Genomic DNA, 20707 nt, shown 5'->3' with positions numbered 1-20707 from the left:
TGTTTTTCTTTCTTTAAAATTTTGGGAGGCACTTTCTTCTAACAGACCAAAATACGCCCAAAATCTAATGTGTGGCACTGATCAATGCACCACCCTGATCATATTTGATCATATTCTTTTTTTTTAATCTTTTTCTTTATCTTTTCTTTCTTTCCCGTTCTTTTCCCCCGGTTTCAGGTCTCTTCTGATTTGTTTAGTGTATATTTTTTGGGGGTCATTGTTACCCTGTTAGCATTTTGTTCTCTCATTCATCTATTGTCCTCTGAACAAAATGACAAGACGGAAAAAATCACCTCAAAAAAAAGAACAAGAGGCAGTACCGACTGCCAGGGACCTAATCAATACGGACATTAATAAGATGTCAGAACTAGAGTTCCGAATGATGATTTTAAAGATACTAGCTGGGCTTGATAAAACCACGGAAGATATTAGAGAAACTCTCTCTGGAGAAATAAAAGAACTCAAATCTAATCAAGTCGAAATCAGAAAGGCTTTTAATGAGGTGCAATAAAAAATGGAGGCTCTAACTGCTAGGATAAATGAGGCAGAAGAGAGAATGAGTGATATAGAAGACCAAATGATGGAAAATAAAGAAGCTGAGAAAAAGAGAGATAAACAACTACTGGATCATGAGGGCAGAATTCGAGAGATAAGTGATAGCATAAGACGAAACAATATTAGAATAATTGGGATCCCAGAAGAAGAAGAAAGAGGGGCAGAAGGTATATTGGAGCAAATTATAGCAGAGAACTTCCCTAATTTGGGGAAGGAAACAGGCATCAAAATCCAGGAGGCACAGAGAACCCCCCTCAAAATCAATAAAAATAGGTCAACACCCTGACATCTAATAGTAAAACTTAAGAGTCTCAGAGACAAAGAGAAAATCCTGAAAGCAGCTCGGGACAAGGGACCTGTAACCTACAATGGTAGAAACATTAGATTGGCAACAGACCTATCCACAGAGACCTGGCAGGCCAGAAAGGACTGGTATGATATATTTAGAGCACTAAATGAGAAAAATATGCAGCCAAGAATACTATATCCAGCTAGGCTGTCATTGAAAATAGAAGGAGAGATAAAAAGCTTCCAGGACAAACAACAACTAAAGGAATTTGCAAACACGAAACCAGCCCTCCAAGAAATATTGAAAGGGGTCCTCTAAGCAAAGAGAGAGCCTAAAAGGAACATAGACCAGAAAGGAACACAGACAATATACAGTCACAGTCACCTTACAGGCAATACAATCACACTAAATTCATATCTTTCAATAGTTACCCTGAATGTAAATGGGCTAAATGCCCCAATCAAAAGACACAGGGTATCAGATTGGATAAAAAAACAAGACCCACTGGGCGCCTGGGTGGCTCAGATGGTTAAGCGTCTGCCTTCGGCTCAGGTCATGATCCCAGGGTCCTGGGATCGAGTCCCGCATCGGGCTCCCTGCTCAGCGGGGAGCCTGCTTCTCCCTCTGCTTCTCTCTCTCTCTCTCTCTCTCTCTCTGTCTCTCATGAATAAATAAATAAAATCTTTAAAAAAAAAAACAAGACCCATTGATACGCTGTCTGAGGGGACTCATTTTAGACCCAAAGACACCTCCAGATTGAAAGTGAAGGGGTGGAAAACCATTTACCGTGCTAATGGACACCAAAAGAAAGCTGGGATGGCAATCGTTGTATCAGACAAATTAGATTTTAAACCAAAGACTATAATAAGAGATGAGGAAGGACACTATATCCTACTTAAAGGGTCTATCCAACAAGAAGATCTAACAATTGTGAATATCTATGCCCTAACATGGGAGCAGCCAATTATATAAGCCAATTAATAACAAAAGCAAAGAAACACATCGACAGCAATACAATAATAGTAAGGGACTTTAACACACCCCTCACTGAAATGGACAGATCATCTAAGCAAAAGATCAACAAGGAAATAAAGACTTTAAATGACACACTGGACCAAATGGACTTCACAGATATATTCAGAACATTCCATCCCAAAGCAACAGAATGCACATTCCTCTCTAGTTCCCATGGAACATTCTCCAGAATAGATCAGATCCTAGGTCACAAATCAGGTCTCAACCAGTACCAAAAGATTGGGATCATTCCCTGCATATTTTCAGACCACAATACTCTGAAACTAGAACTCAGTGACAAGAGGAAAGTCGGAAAGAACTCAAATACATGGAGGCTAAAGAGCATCCTACTAAAGAATGAATGGGTCAACCAGGAAATTAAAGAAGAATTTAAAAAATTCATGGAAACCAATGAAAATGAAAACACAACTGATCAAAATCTTTGGGATGCAGCAAAGGCCGTTCTAAGAGGAAAGTATATAGCAATACAAGCCATTCTCAAGAAACAAGAAAAGTCTCAAATACACAACCTAACCCTACACCTACAGAAGCTAGAGAAAAAACAGCAAATAAAGCCTAAACCCAGCAGGAGAAGAGAAATAATAAAGATCAGAGCAAAAATCAATGAAATAGAAACCAAAAGAACAGTAGAACAGAACAAAACTAGGAGCTGGTTCTTTGAAAGAATTAACAAGATTGATAAACCCCAGGCCAGACTTATCAAAAAGAAAAGAGAAATGACCCAAATCAACAAAATCATGAATGAAAGAGGAGAGATCACAACCAACACCAAAGAAATACAAACAATTATAAGAACATATTATGAGCAACTATATGGCAGCAAATTAGATAATCTGGAAGAAATGTATGCATCCCTAGAGATGTCTCAGCTACCAAAACTGAACCAGGAAGAAAGAGAAAACCTGAACAGACCTATAACCACTAAGGAAATTGAAGCAGTTCATCAAAAATTGCCCAACAAACAAAAGCCCAGGACCAGATGGCTTCCCAGGGGAATTCTACCAAACATTTAAAGAAGAATTAATACCTATTCTTCTGAAACTGTTCCAAAAAAATAGAAATGGAAGGAAAACTTCCAAACTCGTTTTATGAGGCCACCATTACCTTGATCCCAAAACCAGACAAAGTCCCCATCAAAAAGGAGAATTACAGACCAATATCCTTGATGAACATGGATGCAAAAATTCTCACCAAAATACTAGCCAATAGGATCCAACAGTACATTAAAAGGATTATTCACCATGACCAAGTGGGATTTATCCCTGGGCTGCAAGGTTGGTTCAACATCTGCAAATCAATGTGATACAATACATTGATAAAAGAAAGAACAAGAACCATATGACCCTCTCAATAGAAGCAGAAAAAGCACTTGACAAAGTACAGCATCCTTTCTTGATCAAAACTCTTCAGAGTATTGGGGTAGAGGGTACATACCTCAATATCATAAAAGCCATCTATGAAAAACCCACAGCGAATATCATTCTCAATGGGGAAACAGTGAGAGCTTTCCCCCTAAGGTCACGAGCACGGCAGGGATGTCCACTATCACCACTGCTATTCAACATAGCATTAGAGGTCCTAGCCACAGCAATCAGACAACAAAAAGAAATAAAAGGCATCCAAATCGGCAAAGAAGTCAAACTCTCACTCTTTGCAGGTGATACGATACTTTATGTGGAAAACCCAAAAGACTCCACCCCAAAACTGCTAGAACTCATACAGGAAGTCAGTAAAGTGGCAGGATATAAAATCAATGCACAGAAATCAGTGGCATTCCTATACACCAACAACAAGACAGAAGAAAGAGAAATGAAGGAGTCGATCCCATTTACAACTGCACCCCAAACCATAAGATACCTAGGAATAAATCTAACCAAAGAGGCAAAGAATCTGTACTCAGAAAACTATAAAATACTCATGAAAGAAATTGAGGAAGACACAAAGAAATGGAAAAACGTTCCATGCCCATGGATTGGAAGAACAAATATTGTGAAGATGTCAATGCTACCTAGAGCAATCTACACATTCAATGCAATCCCCATCAAAATACCATCCACTTTTTTCAGAGAAATGGAACAAATAATGCTAAAATTTGTATGGAACCAGAAGAGACCCCGAATAGCCAGAGGAATGTTGAAAAAGCAAAGCAAAGCTTGGTGGCATCACAATTCCGGACTTCAAGCCCTATTACAAAGCTGTCATCATCAAGACAGTATGGTACTGGCACAAAAACAGACACGTAGATCAATGGAACAGAATAGAGAGCCCAGAAATGGACCCTCAACTCTATGGTCAACTAGTCTTCGACAAAGCAGGAAAGAATGTCCAATGGATAAAAGACAGTCTCTTCAACAAATGGTGTTGGGAAAATTGGACAGCCACATGCAGAAGAATGAAACGGGACCATTTCCTTACACCACACACAAAAATAGACTCAAAATGGTTGCAGGACCTAAATGTGAGACAGGAGTCCATCAACATCCTAAAGGAGAACACAGGCAGCAACCTCTTCGACCTCAGCCACAGCAACTTCTTCCTAGAAACATCGCCAAAGGCAAGGGAAGCAAGGGCAAAAATGAACTATTGGGACTTCATCAAGATAAAATGTTTTGCACAGCAAAGGAAACAGTCAACAAAACCAAAAGACAACCGACAGAATGGGAGAAGATATTTACAAATGACATATCAGATAAAGGACTAGTATCCAAAATCTATAAAGAATGTCTTAAACTCAACACCCAAAGAACAAATGATCCAATCAAGAAATGGACAGAAGACATGAACAGACATTTTTCCAAAGAAGACATCCAAATGGCCAACAGACACATGAAAAAGTGCTCAACATCGCTCGGCATCAGGGAAATCCGAATCAAAACCTCAATGAGATACCACCTTATACCGGTCAGAATGGCTAAAATTAACAAGTCAGGAAATAACAGATATTGGCGGGGATGTGGAGAAAGGGGAACCCTCCTACACTGTTGGTGGGAATGCAAGCTGGTGCAGCCACTCTCGAAAACAGTATGGAGGTTCCTTAAAAAGTTGAAAATAGAGCTGCCCTACGACCCAGCAATTGCACTACTGGGTATTTACCCCAAAGATACAAATGTAGTGATCCGAAGGGGTACGTGCACCCCGATGTTTATAGCAGCAATGTCCACAATAGCCAAACTGTGGTAAGAGCCAAGATGTCCATCGACAGATGAATAGATAAAGAAGGTTTGGTATATATATGCAATGGAATATTATGCAGCCATCAAAAGGAATGAGAGTTTGCCATTTGCAATGACGTGGATGGAACTGGAGGGTATTATGCTGAGCGAAGTAAGTCAGTCAGAGAAAGACATGTATCATATGACCTCACTGATATGAGGAATTCTTAATCTCAGGAAACAAACTGATGGTTGCTGGAGTGGTGGGGGTGGGAGGGATGGGGTGGCTGGGTGATAGACATTGCAGAGGGTATGTGCTATGGTGAGTGCTGTGAATTGTGTAAGACTGTTGAATCACAGTTCTGTACTTCTGAAACAAATAATACATTATATTTTAAAAAAAAAAGATAGTTTCAAGGGAGAAATGAAGGGGGGGAAATCGGAGGGGGAGATGAACCATGAGAGACAATGGACTCTGAGAAACAAACTGAGGGTTCTAGAGGGGAGGGGGGTGGGGGAATGGGTTAGCCTGGTGATGGGTATTAAAGAGGGCACGTACTGAATGGAGCACTGGGTGTTATATGCAAGCAATGAATCATGGAACACTACATCAAAAACTAATGATGTAATGTGTGGTCATTAACATAACATAATAAAAGAAAAAAATAGAAAAAATGAAAAAGGGAATGAAAGTTAAAGAATTGTTGAATCGCTATATTGTACATGTGAAAGTAATATAACCCTGTTTATTAACTATACTAGAATTTAAAAACTTTTTCCTTATTTTTTTAAGATTTAATTTATTTATTTGAGAGAGAGCACGCGTGCACGAGCTGGGAGGGGGGTGGGCAGGCAGAGGAAGAGGGTGAAACTAGACTCCTCTGTGCAAGGATCCCAGTGCAGGACTGGATCCCAGGATGCTGAGATCATGACCTGAGCTGAAGGCAGATGTTTAACCGACTGAGCCACCCAGGCACCCCTTAAATAAAAAGCTTCTCAAAAAAAGGAATGAGAGTAATTGACTCATCCCATCAGGTGGAATAAGCTCATTGGAATCTGGTTTAAGAAGTGCCATATTTATAAAGATAAAAATGAAATCTTAAAATACTAAGAGTGGGATGATAGAGCTAGGAGTTGTTTTCCATTTATCATTCTTGCATAAAACTGGTATGTAGTAACATACTAAATTGGCTTATGTATTTTTTAGAAAATGTTTTATTTGTTTATTTGAGAGAGAGCGCGAGAGCAAGCACGAGTGGCGGGGAGGGGCAGAGGGAAAGGAGAAGTAGACTCCCTGCTGAGCAGGGAGCCCATCAGGCTCAACCCCAGGACCCTGGGGTCATGACCTGAACCAAAGGCAGATGCCCAACTGACTGAGCCACCCAGGTGCCCCTGTGTATTTTTTTTTAAGGTTTAATTTTTTTATTTGAGAGGGAGAGAGCGTGGGCACATGAGAGTCGGGGGAGTGGCAGAGAGAGAGAATCTTAAGCAGATTCCACGCTGAGCTCGGAGTCCATCATGGGGCTCGATCTCACAACCCTGAGATTATGAGCTGAGGTGAAATCAAGAGCTGGACATTTAACCAACTGCGCCACCCAGGCGCCCCTTGGCTTGTGTATTTTAGCATATCAGTTTAGTCTTTTTGTTCTTTTAAAACTAAGATTTTCCATAAAAATCTTCCCTTTTAAAAAAAAATCTCTATAAACTAGGACCTATTAAGCCTTGTGTTCAGGAAAGATTAATATCCCATAATGATTGACCTTTTTAAGTGGCTTATAACCATTAGCTTGTTTCCAATAGTAGGCATCTTAATCCCTTGAGTTTTTATAGCACAACTTTTTTCTCAGATTTTAAGTTTTTGTTTTTTTGTTTTTTAGTAATCTCTATTCCCAATGTGGGGCTCGAACTCATGACCCGGAGCTCTTTCAGCTGAGCCAACCAAGCTCCCCTGCAGCACAACTTTGGTATTATTTATTAAAATAGGTTTTTCTTTTACCCTGTCTTCAGCATTCACCAGCACAGGCTTTGATCGTCATACTTCTCCTGTATTCAGCCCTGCTAACCCAGAAAGCTCCGTGGAAGACTGCTTGGCTCATCTTGGGGACAAAGTATCGCAGGAACTGAAAGAGCCTCTGCAAAAGGCATTGCAAATGCTTCTCAGCCAGTGAGTTACCATTGCTGAGTGGGAACATGCTTCTCTAAGTAGTCTTTGAATCTGTCATGCAGCACTGGATTGGTTAAGGCTTTGTTTTAGGTGAATGGTGTCACTTCTTTTCTCACTTTACTTTTTCTTTCTTTGCTTTCCTGAAGCATTTCTGTTTGTGTTTTGAATGACAACTTTTACATCAAAGTGGTGATTTAACTGTTCCGACATGGATTTGATCATTTGTGTTTACTTGTTGAGCTGTCAGGTTTCAACAGATGCTTTCACTGCTCTGTAAGTGTAAATATGAGCTATTTCACTTGTCCTGACCACTTTTTACTACCATTCTGTCTGGGGGCCAACATAAATATAATGGTTAGGGTTTTATGCATTGTAATGTGGGGTTAACATCATATCAGTATTTTAGGTATCCCAAATATTGCTAAACTTTGCGGTTGCACATCTGTCTATGGAACTGCTGCCACATTCTTATAGTGGGAACTTCTCTACTAACCATGGTTTTGACTGTTAAAGCTCAAGGCAGGAAGCTCGCAGTGAAAGTATATTAAAATAGAACCAAGTCATTTATTGTACATCTTAAAAATTCTTTTTCTCTAATTCTTTGCTGAGAATCATTAAAGAATTGGTATGAATTAGAAAAACATTGTTTTAATGAAGAATGACATCTAAAACAGGATGAAGACTTTTTCTTCACTTAAAAGGGTCAAAATTCATATGCCAGATTACTGGTGTAGTAAGGTAATTCCTTATTTCTACATAGGCAAAAAATTGTATGTTATCATTTGTCAGAAGGAAGCAGTTGGAGTTTAAGGAGAATTCAGTTTGTTCCCGCATATTCTGGTGGCATGAGCAAATGTAAAAAATCCAAGTTATGTATAGGACACTGAAATGAAAATCATATTTGGACTTTCTTAACTTTATATATAGAAAAGTTTAAAAAGAAATGTGAAGAGAAGATTATGGGTGTCAGAAAATAAAAGTTAAATAGGAAATTTGGATGTACAGTGGTGGCTTTTAGAATGTTCTGTGGAGCTTAGGGGCCCTGAGAACATGAGGGACAGGGTGAGTAGGTGGGGCTTGTTAGGCCTTTGCCAACCCTTCTTAAACTAAAATAGCTATATATATATATATTTTTTTTTAAAGATTTTATTTATTTGAGAGAGAGAATGAGAGAGAGTGCGCACATGAGAGGGGCGAGGGTCAGAGGGAGAAGCAGACTTCCTGCTGAGCAGGGAGCCCGATGTGGGACTCCAGGATCATGACCTGAGCTGAAGGCAGTCGCTTAAACAACTGAGCCACCCAGGCGCCCCATAGAATAGCTATATTTTAATACATTTTTAAATGTAAGATTTGAAGAAAACTACTGTTTTGCCAAAAACAAAAATTGTAAAAGCTATTGAGACTGGGAGTAAAATAACTGAGGTTAGAAGGCAAAAAATTCTGTCTCCAACTTTGATACAAACTATTTGTGGCTTTACACAAACCATTTCATTCTATATCTAAATTTCCCCATCTAGGGGCGCCTGGGTGGCTTAGTTATTGGGCGTCTGCCTTCGGCTCAGGTCATGATTCCAGGTCCTGGTATCGAGCCCCTCATCGGGCTCCCTGCTCCACGGGAGGCCTGCTTCTCCCTCTTCCACTCCCCCTGCTTGTGTTCCCTCTCTCTCTGTGTCTCTCTCTGTCAAATAAATAAATAAAATCTTTGAAAAAAAAGAATAAATTTTCCCATCTATTAATTTTAACTTTACTGGGATATTATAAGCTCTCTGAAGAACAATATCATATAGGTAAAGTATTTTTTTGGCATCCTTTTTATAATCTACAGGAAAAATTGATATCTTCTCACTACAAAGTAAATTGTATTTAAAGATAGTCAGGTGAATACTTGGTGGCTTTTTTTTCCCAAACCCTGAATACTGATATAATTATTTCTTATTTTTATTTTTATTTATTTAAAGATTCCATTTTTAAGTAATTCCTATACCCATAGTGGGGCTCATACTCACAACCCCAAGATCAAGAGTCATATACTCCACCGACTGAGCCAGCTGGGCGCTTCTGACATAATTATTTTTTAAATTGGTACCTCTGGTTGTATATCAGAGACCTCTTTATGAATAAATTTTTTTTTTAGTAATCTTCTTTTTAAAACTGTTAAGCTCTGTTACTAATAGCTAACTGATGATGAACCAGAAATATTATACAGGTTGATGGGAATAATTTGTAAGGTAGAAAATACCACCTACTTCTTCAGACAGTTTAGTTCAAGTGGGAAATTAACCCTGAACTCTTCATATAGCCAAGCACCAGCAGTGTGAAAAGGTACCCCCTGCCCCTTTTTCTTCTTTGCTCTGTTGAGATACCTCATTAGATAGGGCTGATTTTTCAGCTACTTGCTTTTCTATGTATTAGATTTCCTTTGAATGTTTTCGTCTGCTGGATCTTTTATGTGCATATATGTGTGTACATATAATGATTCAAATCATGTTTCATTCTGAAGGATGCTAAAGTACTTTAGCCTGATAGACAAACTACCAATAAGGACTACTGTGACCCACAGCAGCATCAAACAGTTCAGGAAAGGAAGTGAAGGGACTGATAGACCCAAGTAAACTTCAGGGAGAATATAGGTAGGTAGACTGTATAGTATCTGAAGTTCAAGTTTTATAACTACCTACTATTTAGCCCAAGGCTTTTAAAAAATTCTAAGCTTACTTTAATGGTAATATAATGTCAGGAAGATAGTACATAACATCTTAAAAAGGTCATCCCATGTATCTTACCTCCTTTCAGCATCACTATGGTATTGATTTTATATTGACTTGTGAAAAAGAATGATAACTGTGTCATCAGAACTGGTTTCTGAAGTATGTAGACCAGCACTGTACAACAGATAAAATGCAAGTCGTGAAATGCAATTTAAAATTTCCTAGCAACCACATTAAAAATTAAGATTTTTAATCTATTTTATTCAACCCAGTATATTAAAATTTATAGTTTTAACAGGTACTCAATGTAAAAATATTAATGAGCTATTTTACATTTTTTCCTTAGTAAGTTTTAGAAATCTAGTGTGTATATTATGCTTTCAGCATATCACTAGCCTCATTTCACATGACCATTAGCCACATGTGGCACTGAGGCATTATTGTGGCATGTTTCAGAATCCTAATTTAAAATAGGAGTAGTGTGGCCTTTGGACCCATATCTAGTTGGGTGTGAATTCCTGCATTGCTGGTTGCCAGCCATGTGGATTTGGGATAGTCTCTTAGCTTTTCTGAGCTTCAGTTTCCTAATGTGTAAAATGATAGTATGTAACATAAAATATAAATATATAAAAATATAAAACTGAACAGTAGGTTACTGATAAGTGGTAGCTGTCCTCAATTATTAAATTTCATAGGCTGAAGAGATCACAGACCTGAGAGCAGAAAATGCCTTTGGAATGGATTTTAAATTCCTATAAAAGCAGGACCTCTCCCCTTTTTTACATGTATGTTAACACTTTGCCCACAAAAATAGGGGGGCAAATTTTATTAAATCTGATATTCAGGCTGTTGATGCTTTCAGATGCTACTTGGTACCAAGTATTTTTTGTTGGTTGTTGTGAATTTGTGCATGAAACCAAGTCTTACACATAGTAACTAAAGTCTGTCAGTAAATTAGTGAGTGTTGGTGATTTCAGTTTTGGTATGACTAGAACTTACGTGGAAATAATCAGAAAGGCTTATCTCTGCCCTCCAGAATTTTATATCATAAGACTCCAAGTTAAAAATAGAGCTCCGTTTACTGGCCTTGTTTAGTCCAACTCTTTATATCCTCAATTTGAGAGGTCTTTCAGTGACATGTTTCTTTAATTTTGAAGTGTTTTAAGTTTTTTGCCTTTTAAAAAGGTTAAAATTGTGCTTTTAATAATGAGATCATTTTTGTTACTATTTTATCTTATTTTAATAACCCAAGTGTATGTTTATCTGCAACATGGAAATCCTGTTGGATGAGTTTCAAACAATTATTTTAAAAGTGTTATTTATTATTATCTTGTTATGTTATTAGCTGCTTTCCCAAGCTGATAGCATGCCTCTCAGCCAATAGGGAATGCTTGAAGTAAACGCATACCGAATGTTAAAAGCCACATCTCATACCAAACAGTATATTGAATAATCTTTGGTACTTTGGCAAAAAGTTCAACACAGAATAGTGACTGTATATTTATTCATCTGGAAATTTAGAATTTTCCTTCTTTGTGACCCAGACTTTTAAAAAAAAAATCTCTACAGGCCAGTGACATATCAGGCATATCGGGAATGTACACTGGAGACCACAGTTCATGCCAGCGGCTGGAATAAGGTATTAACCAAATTATCTTTTCTCTTATAAGATTTTAGTGTGTTGATTAAAGTGCAGGAGAAATTGTTAACATCATGTAAGAGAAAACTGTTAGAGCTCATTATTTAATGCATAAATCCAATTGTGTTAAGTTTTTGATTAAAATGGTTTGATTAAAGTGGTTTTTTGATTAATGCTGTGAGATTCTGGTTGGCCCAAAAATATGTGTCCCATAGTATGCCATTCTTCTTTCCTATCTCTTCTGAATTTTCTCTCATTTCTTCACTTCTTTGTATTAGACACGACATTTATCTCCAGATGGTTATTTGTTACCCTGTGTGTATGTCTTGGGGTATAAAAGAATAAGAGCTTCATTTGGGAGACTGCTTCTTCTGGTTTTCTCTCTCTCTCTCTTTTTTTTTTTTTTTTTTTTGTTCTTCTGGTTCTCTTAAATGAGTAATACCACTTGTGTTTTATAGTTTACAAGGTATGTGATGTCACATCTCATTGGATCATTACAGCCATCCTTTGCAGAAGACAGAATGGATTTTATTAGCTTTTGCTTTGTTATATATTTAGTTAGATCAGGTGAATAATCAGAGAAAAAAGTTAAGTGACTTGTCCAGGACCCCTTGACTAGGAAATATTGGAACCAACGCTAGAGCTGAGATCTCAGATCTTCTGATTCCAGCTTTAGTGTTTTTTTCCACAGTACCATACTGCTTACCCATGATCTCAGACTGTATTATCCATTTATCACCTTGAAAAGGCAGAAAGTCTAAGGAAATGTAGTATGGGAGGACTCAGATCAATACGAGGAAGAAGTGTGGCCCTTAGGATCTTGTGTAGGGATGAGAAGATTCAGTAGAATCATTTTTATAAATAGCCACCTCTACTCCGAATTGATTTAAGTTTTGATTTTATCCAACAATTCCATATATCCCTTGGTATTCAGCACGACAAATGCACTCCTTAATCTGCATCACCTATTTAACCCATCCCCCCACCCCTTGCACTCTACTCAGAACTGTTTTTTTTTTTAAGACTTTATTTATTCATGAGAGACAGAGGGAGAGAGAGAGAGAGAGAAGCAGAGGGAGAAGCAGACTCCCAAGCAGCAGGGAGCCCGATGCGGGACTCGATCCCAGGACCCTGGGATCATGACCTGAGCCGAAGGCAGATGCTTAACCATCTGAGCCACCCAGGTGCCCAGAACTGTTAATAGTATAGTATGAGTCAGACCGTGTGACCCTACATACCTAACTGAAGTATATTGTTTTTAGTCACTTTATAATACAGGCTTTGGAAGCATTATAGCATAATAATTACCATCATAGGCTTTGTAATTGGACTTCTTTCAAATACCAGCTTTGCCACAGACTAGATGCATGTCTTTGGACAGTTCATTAACCTCTCTAAATCTTAATTTTCTTTTCTTTTCTTTTTTTAAGTTTTGTTTAAATAATCTCTACACCAAACATGGGGCTCTAACTAATGACCCTGAGACCAAAAGTAGTACACTCTTCTAACTGAGCCAGCCAGGCGCCTCTCTAAATCTTCATTCTCACATATGTGAAATGGATCTAGTAATACTAACCTCATAAATTTTACTAGACTTAAGTGACATAATATAGGTTAAATGCTTATTTAGCACAATGCTTGGCACCATAGTAAGCACTCAGTAAACAGTAGCTATTATGTTAGATTTAACACATGAAAGCTTGTTCCAAAATAGTCACCATTATGGGGTTTTACTATGTTACTTAGTTGCAAAAAACTTATTTAAAAAGTTTGTTTCATTTCCTTTCTTGGAATAAAAAAACCCTTTTATTTGGATATTTGAAATACATTTATTTATTTTATAAATAAGAATGAACTTGGTTGTGATATATTTCTTAGTATGTCAAACAACACATGTTTAGGTACCTAATATTACTAGCCTTCTTCCCCTATTTTATGTTCTCTTCCTTTCCCTCTTGTCCAGTGACTATTAATAATCAACTCTTGTATGTTCTCCTCCCGTTGATCCTAGGGTTGTCCTAAAAAAAAAATCTGAGTAAACCCCATACTTCACTATCTCTCTTCACCTGTCTGATTTTTCCATCGTCTGCTTCAATTTAGTCCTTCAGCTGGACCAAGAGCCAAGGCTGTGGCTTGAATAAATAATTCATATAAATAAGCCATGCCAGTTAGAGTATTACTTGCTCTGCTGAATCCAGTATTACTCTCCTACTAAGTTCTCTAGGGCTGAAAAGAATATGGTTGTCTGGTAGGTAATTGAGGCTCAAATGAAACACGCATCAGAGAAAAGAGAAAAAAAGTGTCCACAGAGCATACCACATTAGGGATAAACCAAATACCTGTTTATCTGTATAGGGATTCTGAAAGCATCTTGGTAGAATACTCTATATCAAAAGAAGTGTAGGAAAAAAGCTGGTCACAAACCTGTATTAGTAGTATGGTCCTTTAAAAAAGGAAATTCAAAAAAAGTTCCGTGTATAAATGTAGTTATGTGTATGCCTAGAAAAACAATTGAAATATGTGCCAAAACATTAAGTAATACATAGTAATTATCTCCAAATTGTGGGTTCTTTTCTTTCTTCCCCTGCCCCCATGTGGGTATTGTTTTTTCCTATGTACTTCTCTGCTTCTGAGAAAAAAAGAAGAAAATGATCATCAAAGAGAAAAAGCCATGAAATGCTTACCTTTGCCTTTTCTTGGGGGTGTAGACCCTGCCAGAAATATAATTATGCTCAAGTACATTAGTTGACGGCACTGTGCATGCAGTTGGACTGCTGATATAATTACGTTATCTGCAGAATTCCATAACTGCTCATGACACATTTTTTCACCCTGATAAAAAGTTATTTTGATGATGTTCTGGTACTGTAAATGGTGTGCAGAGACACACCACACTTTACATCTTACTGTCCTCTATTTTTCTTACCCTCTTTATATCCTTTTTGTTAAAATAAACACTGTAGGGGCGCCTGGCTGGCTCAGTCAGTAGAACATGTGACTCTTAAATCTCAGGGTTGTGGGTTTGGGCCCCATGTTTGGTGCAGAGATTACTTAAAAATAAAATCTTTTTTTTTTTTAAGATTTTATTTATTTATTTGACAGAGAGAGATACAGCAAGAGAGGGAACACAAGCAGGGGGAGAGGGAGAGGGAGAAGCAGGCTTCCCGCGGAGCAGGGAGCCCGATAAATGGGGCTCGATCCCAGGACCCTGGGACCATGACCTGAGCCGAAGGCAGACGCTTAAAGACTGAGCCACCCAGGCACCCCCAAAATAAAATCTTTTAAAAAATAATAATAGACTAAAATAAACATTGTAACTGGAAAAAGAGAGCCAGCTATAGTGTTAGTACATGCTGTTCAAAGTGTAATAAATAAACTTTAGAAAAATAATAGCAAAAAGAAATGAATTATTTGCTTGGGTAATTTTTAGTGACATATTGAATCACTAATATTTTTATTTTTATTTTTTATATTATTTATTTATTTTTTTAAAGATTTTATTTATTTGAGAGAGAGAGAGAATGAGAGATAGAAAGCACGAGAGGGAAGAGGGTCAGAGGGAGAAGCAGACTCCCTGCTGAGCAGGAAGTCCGATGTGGGACTCGATCCCGGGACTCCAGGATCATGACCTGAGCCGAAGGCAGTCGCTTAACCAACTGAGCCACCCAGGTGCCCGAATCACTAATATTTTTAAATCTTTATTAAAATTTGAAGCATACACAAAAGCACAGTGAACAGTATAGCAAATCCCGTGTATCTTGTCACTCAGCTTCAGTAATTATCAACATATGGCTGGTCTTGTTTCATCTATTTCCCACTCTCCCCCAGATTATTTTGAAGTAGGCTCTAGACATCATTTGATTCATAAATACATTAGTATGTATTTCCAAGGATGATGTAGCCCCCCTTTTTTTGGATGTATCTCTTTTTTTAACCAACTGATAATACCACTATTATACTTATACCTCAAAATATTAACAGTAATTCTGTCATCACATAATCTGTTTAGTATTCAGATTTTTCCAATTGTCTCACAAAGGTATTTCTCTAAGATGATTTGTTTGAATTGTGATCCAGACAAGGTCCATGCATTGCATTTGGCTGATAAGTCTCTTGTCTTTACTTTTTTTTAAAAATTGAAATATAATTCATACCATAAAATTTATATTTACCTTTCTAAAGCATACAGTTCAGTGGTTCACATTCACATAGTTATGCAGCCATCTCTATTGTCTAATTCCAGAACATTTTTATCTTCCCATAAAGAAACCCCACACCTTGTAGTAGTCACTCTCCATTCCCTGTACCTCCCAGCCCCTACAACATTACTCCGTCTCTTTAAATTTGCCTATTCTGGACATTTCATATAAATGCAATCATGTAATATGTGTCTTAAGTCTCTTTTAATATGTAGGCTTACTCACTCTCTTGATTTTTTCTTTGCTTACAAGTTATTTCTTCTGTAAAATTTCCTACTTTCTGGAGTTTATTGACTGTATCACTGAGATGTCACTTAACATATTCCTCTGTATCTATATTTCCTTTCCATTGGTAGGTAGATCTAGAAGCCTAATCATAGTCAGGTTTAATCTTTTTGGCAAGAATACTTCATTGGCAATGTTCCTTATTTCCTGTTGCATCACACTGGGTGATACATAATGCCTGGTTGTCACTTAAATTTTATTTTGAAGCACATAGGTCAAACATTCAAACCTAATCAATACAGAGAAAATTTGTGGGATATGACATTTACTAGAATTGTTAAGTTATAAATTGGTTACTAAATAGTAAATTGATGGATCGAAATCTGTATTTTATCATTATAAATATCTATTCTACTGGAAGAGATCCTTGGAGCTATAAATTAATATACTTCATTTCTGTAACCAGCAAGCTGTACATTCTTTAATAATAAGAGAATATTGTTAGCATGGTACCTATGGGGAGACAGTGAATGGAGGTATTGCTTTTTGATGGTCAAAATTACCTTAGCATTCCTTTACGAAAGTTATTGGAGAGAAAAATAATTTATATGTGTTGTGGGGATTACTATTATCCAGTAAGGAAATGACTTAGAGGAATTCAAAGAGTAAGACTATTTGGTTCCTTTTTAGTCTTAGAGATATGAATAGTGGGGACCTTCTAGGAATGGATGCTTCGGGGTCCAGTTTTTTTTTTTTAAGCTTTTTTTTTTCTTAGGACTGTGGGAGAGGGAGTGCAAAAAAATATCAGGTATAAGGTGATAATTTCTTGTGGGTAGTACACTGCCAAGTTGTTGGAATTGCTTGTAGAAATAAGAGGTTTTATGTGTGATCACAAAAATTAGAGGGTAAATGGGTTTAACTATATAAAGACAGTCTAAATTATACTTAAAAGGTAGTGGGCCTGGAAGTCATCATATAGGTCTCTGAAGACAGGATGTCAAATAGGTAAAAGAGACAGAGCATGTATCATCAAGAATATTACGGTTAGAATTTGTTAGTCCTATAAAGTGAAGTTTCTGTACTCTGGACACTGCATTTCAAGAAAGATATAATTGGGATGGAGAAGAACTGGGAAGGGGTAATCTAAATGATCAAAGCAGTGAAGGAATTGCCAGATGAAGAACAGTCTAAAAGATTAGTAAATTTCAGCCTAAAAAATATAGTGAATGAGAGGGAATATGATTAAGGACTCAAGACAGTAGTGAAAGGGGATTACAGATTTATCTCTAGATAATTATATAGTAAAACTAGGGCATCTACTTTTTGATACATGAAAGAGATAAATTTGGAACAAATAAAAATAAGTATTATTTTGTATAGCAAATATAAAGTGTTTGCAACTCATTTCCCTAAGAGGTAATAGAGCTTAAACATGAATAACTTTAAAATATTGCATATTATTAGATTATTATGGGAAATTAGAATGTTTTGAGGTATAGAACATCTCAGGCCTTTGAAGTTACAGTGATCTGAGTCAGTAGGACTGATCAACAAGGTATACCTGACTGCTCCTACTAAGACACAGTACTGGAGCTAGATGAACAATAGGTTTTGGGGGTGGGGTTTTTTTGTTTGTTTTTGTTTTTAATAGTATGACAAGTTTTCTAATTGTGAAGAAAACCTAGTATATTCTTCTTTATAGCCCTAGACCCCTCCATTAGTGTTAGGAAGGGGTTTTTAAATAAATTTTGGGCTGGAGTTCTTTTACAGTATCAAAAAGGGAAGACGTGTTTGTTGCATTCTTTCTTTCAGACTTTGATAAGATTCCCTCAGGACTGCTTTTACTTAAAAGCCAAAAAGTATTAGTAAAACTATAAACTCATTGTCTTTTCTGTTTGTCCTTTTCTGCAGAAATATTTTGTAATCCCTCAGTTATTGCCTTGACATTTCAGTAGCAAGGGACTGGAATTGGTTTCATTTCCTTTTGCATTCCTTTTCCAGGCATGTGGAGCCCTCTTGATGGTTTAGACTAAAGAGATTGCATGCAGATGGTTAATTGAAAATGCTTTTAATTCTTTTCAATGTGCAGTTAGTTGTTTTTGGAAGGCAAGGGACTCTCGTATGCCTCTGTCATAAATTTTGACGGTTTTTAAATATTGAGCCACAAGGTTATTAGGAATGATAATAATACCTCCTTAGGGTTTTTTTGTTTTGTTTTGTTTTTAAATTTTATTTATTTATTTGAGAGAAAGACAGAGAGAGCACAAGCAGGGGGAGGAACAGAGGGAGAGGGACAAGCAAGACTTCTTGCTGAGCATGGAAGCTGACATGGGGCTCCATCCCAGGACCCTGAGATCATGACCTGAGCGGAAGTCAGACACTTAACCAATTGAGCCAGCTAGGTCCCCCCTATTTAGGTGTTTGATGACTTTTATAAGATAGCTGATAATTTTGAAAATTCTCATTTTCAAATAGATACAAAAAGCACATGGTACAAAATGCAGTAAGTACAGAAATGTATACATTGAAAACTATTTACCCACCCTGTTGCCATTACTTCATTCTCTTCTTAGGCTACCACTATTACCAGTTTTTGTATATTTTTCCAGAGATACTATAGGATTATACACACATGTATATATATGTGTGTGTATATGTATGTGTATTTTAAACACAAATGGTACTGTAATTATATACACTGTCCTGTCACTTTTCTCACTGAAAATAAGTCCTGGTGATTGGGCAGTGAACAATCTAATTCTTTTCAACAACTACATGATATTTTGCCAAAATTGATTTAACCGGTCCCTGGTGGGTTGTTTCTAGTCTTTTGCTATTATAAATAATATTTCAGTGAATTCTTTGTACATGTTTCATATACACACACACAAGCCCAATTGTTTTCATAAAATAATTATTTCTGCCACCCTATGGTATAAAATCTACATGCATTATTCACAGACATTCTAGTAAGGGGTCAGTGTTTTAGTCCTTTATTATAATAAAAATGAGATTCCATAATGATGCATCCAAGTTGTAATTTTCTAGTAGTTGAATATATAAAATGAATTATAAGAATTTCAGTTTGTTTTTTACTCTCTCATCTTTGCCTTAAAGATTTTGGTGCCTCTGATTTTGCTACAACAAATGCTTTTGGAGTTGACAAGACGTGGTCAAGAGCCTCTGAGTGCATTGCTACAGTTTGGTGTGACATATCTGGAGGACTATGCAGCAGAGTACATCACTCAACAAGGTGGCTGGGTATGAGCTGTTAAGTATTTTTTTTTTAATCTTTAAAAAAAAGGTTAAGCTTCTCATTGTGGTTGTTTTTAGCAACATAGGTTTAATATGAATATTATAATTTAATATTATTTAACATTAATTGCATGATGATCAGTGGCAAACTGTACATGTGGTTTCACTATTAAGATTTTACTTTCAGTAAATTGATAGGTGGTGTTTTTAAATCGTTCTTTTAAGTAGTTCTAATTATGAAACATTTTATACTAACAAAAAATATTTAAATAAGGGATGAGGAATAATAAAATGAATGCCTATGTATTTGCCATCCTAGTTGAAGGAAAGAACAGATGATACTTTTGAATTTTTTTATATGCCCCTCCTGGATTTCAGCATGCTCTTAACTACTTCACAAGGATAACTCCTATTCTGAATTTTGTTTTTTTATTATAGTTTAATCATATATATATATGTATCTCTAAACAATTACATTATTTTGTATGTTTTGAACTTTATGTGAATAATATACTATATGTATTCTTCTAAATTTGCTTTTTTTTACTCTGTGTTGTATTCTTGAGACTCTCCTCAGTCATTGTTTCTCAGTTTTCTTTTTTTTATTATCACTCCAAGGATCCTTTTTATTTATTAATTTTTTAGGATCCTTTTTGGACATTTTTATCCTAATCGTCTCCTTCCTTCCCCATGAAATTTTAATACTACAGATAGAAGTCTATTTATGTACTGTTGCCCTTTGAAGGGCCACAAGTGATTGTAATATCTAAGATTTCCCCCATCTTGCCAAACCTATTTTCACCCTCTAAATCATCCAATGATCTGGGTTGATGTTTTGGTTGGTGTTTGGTATTCCATTGTATAGATATATAACAATCTATTTCTCTATAATCTTATCAGTAGACATTTTCATCTTTTTGCTATTACAAACATTGCTGTTATGAACAGTTTTAAACATATGTGTGTAAGTTTCTCTGGTTATATACTTGGGAGTAGAATTTATGGGTCCAAGGGTATAGACATTTTCAATTTACAAGATAATACCAAAGTGTTTTCCAAAGTGGCTTTCCAACTTATATTCTGTCAGCAATATATAAAAATTTTTGTTGCTCTTCATCTTCCCCAATACTTAATATTGTCAGACTTCTTAATTTTTAAAATCATTTATTAAAATAAGATTATTTTATAAGTTTAAATTTGCAAAAATGTTATAAAGTGTTCCTGCATACTGTTCACCCAGTTTTCCCTAGTGTTAACGTCTTACACAACTATGCTACTCTTATCAAATTGACTTTTCTGTATTGATTTCATATCCAGCAAATTTGTTAAACTCTCTTAATATCCTGATTATTTATCTCTGGATTTCTTGTTTTTTTTCTTTTTTTTAATTATTATTTTTTAAAGATTTTATTCACTAATTTATTTATTTGCGAGAGAGAGAGGGTGTGTGACCCCGGGGGAGGGTGGGTCGCAGAGACAGAATCTC

General features: G+C 36.5%; 1 protein-coding gene across 2 annotated transcripts in view; it reads left to right on the top strand.

The window, feature by feature from the left end:
• The window catches only part of BCL2L13 (BCL2 like 13), a 90922-nt gene that overhangs the window by 43449 nt on the left and 26766 nt on the right, over positions 1–20707 (top strand). The window contains exons 4-6 of one of the 2 annotated variants that reach the window (XM_028120992.2): positions 7039–7195; positions 11473–11542; positions 19084–19227. In XM_028120992.2, coding sequence (XP_027976793.1) covers positions 7039–7195; positions 11473–11542; positions 19084–19227 — 371 coding nt within the window. Of the gene's footprint in view, positions 1–7038; positions 7196–11472; positions 11543–19083; positions 19228–20707 lie in introns of those variants that run through there. The other variant, XM_088025844.1, reaches the window with a different exon arrangement.

This window comes from Eumetopias jubatus, unplaced genomic scaffold, assembly GCF_037043125.1.
Source record: "Eumetopias jubatus isolate StellerSeaLion01/CBP00866 unplaced genomic scaffold, mEumJub1_p1.0 scaffold_8, whole genome shotgun sequence".
NCBI lineage: Eukaryota > Metazoa > Chordata > Mammalia > Carnivora > Otariidae > Eumetopias > Eumetopias jubatus.
The sequence above is the reverse complement of the archived record's forward strand: the minus strand, read 5'-3'. Positions and strand labels throughout refer to the sequence as shown.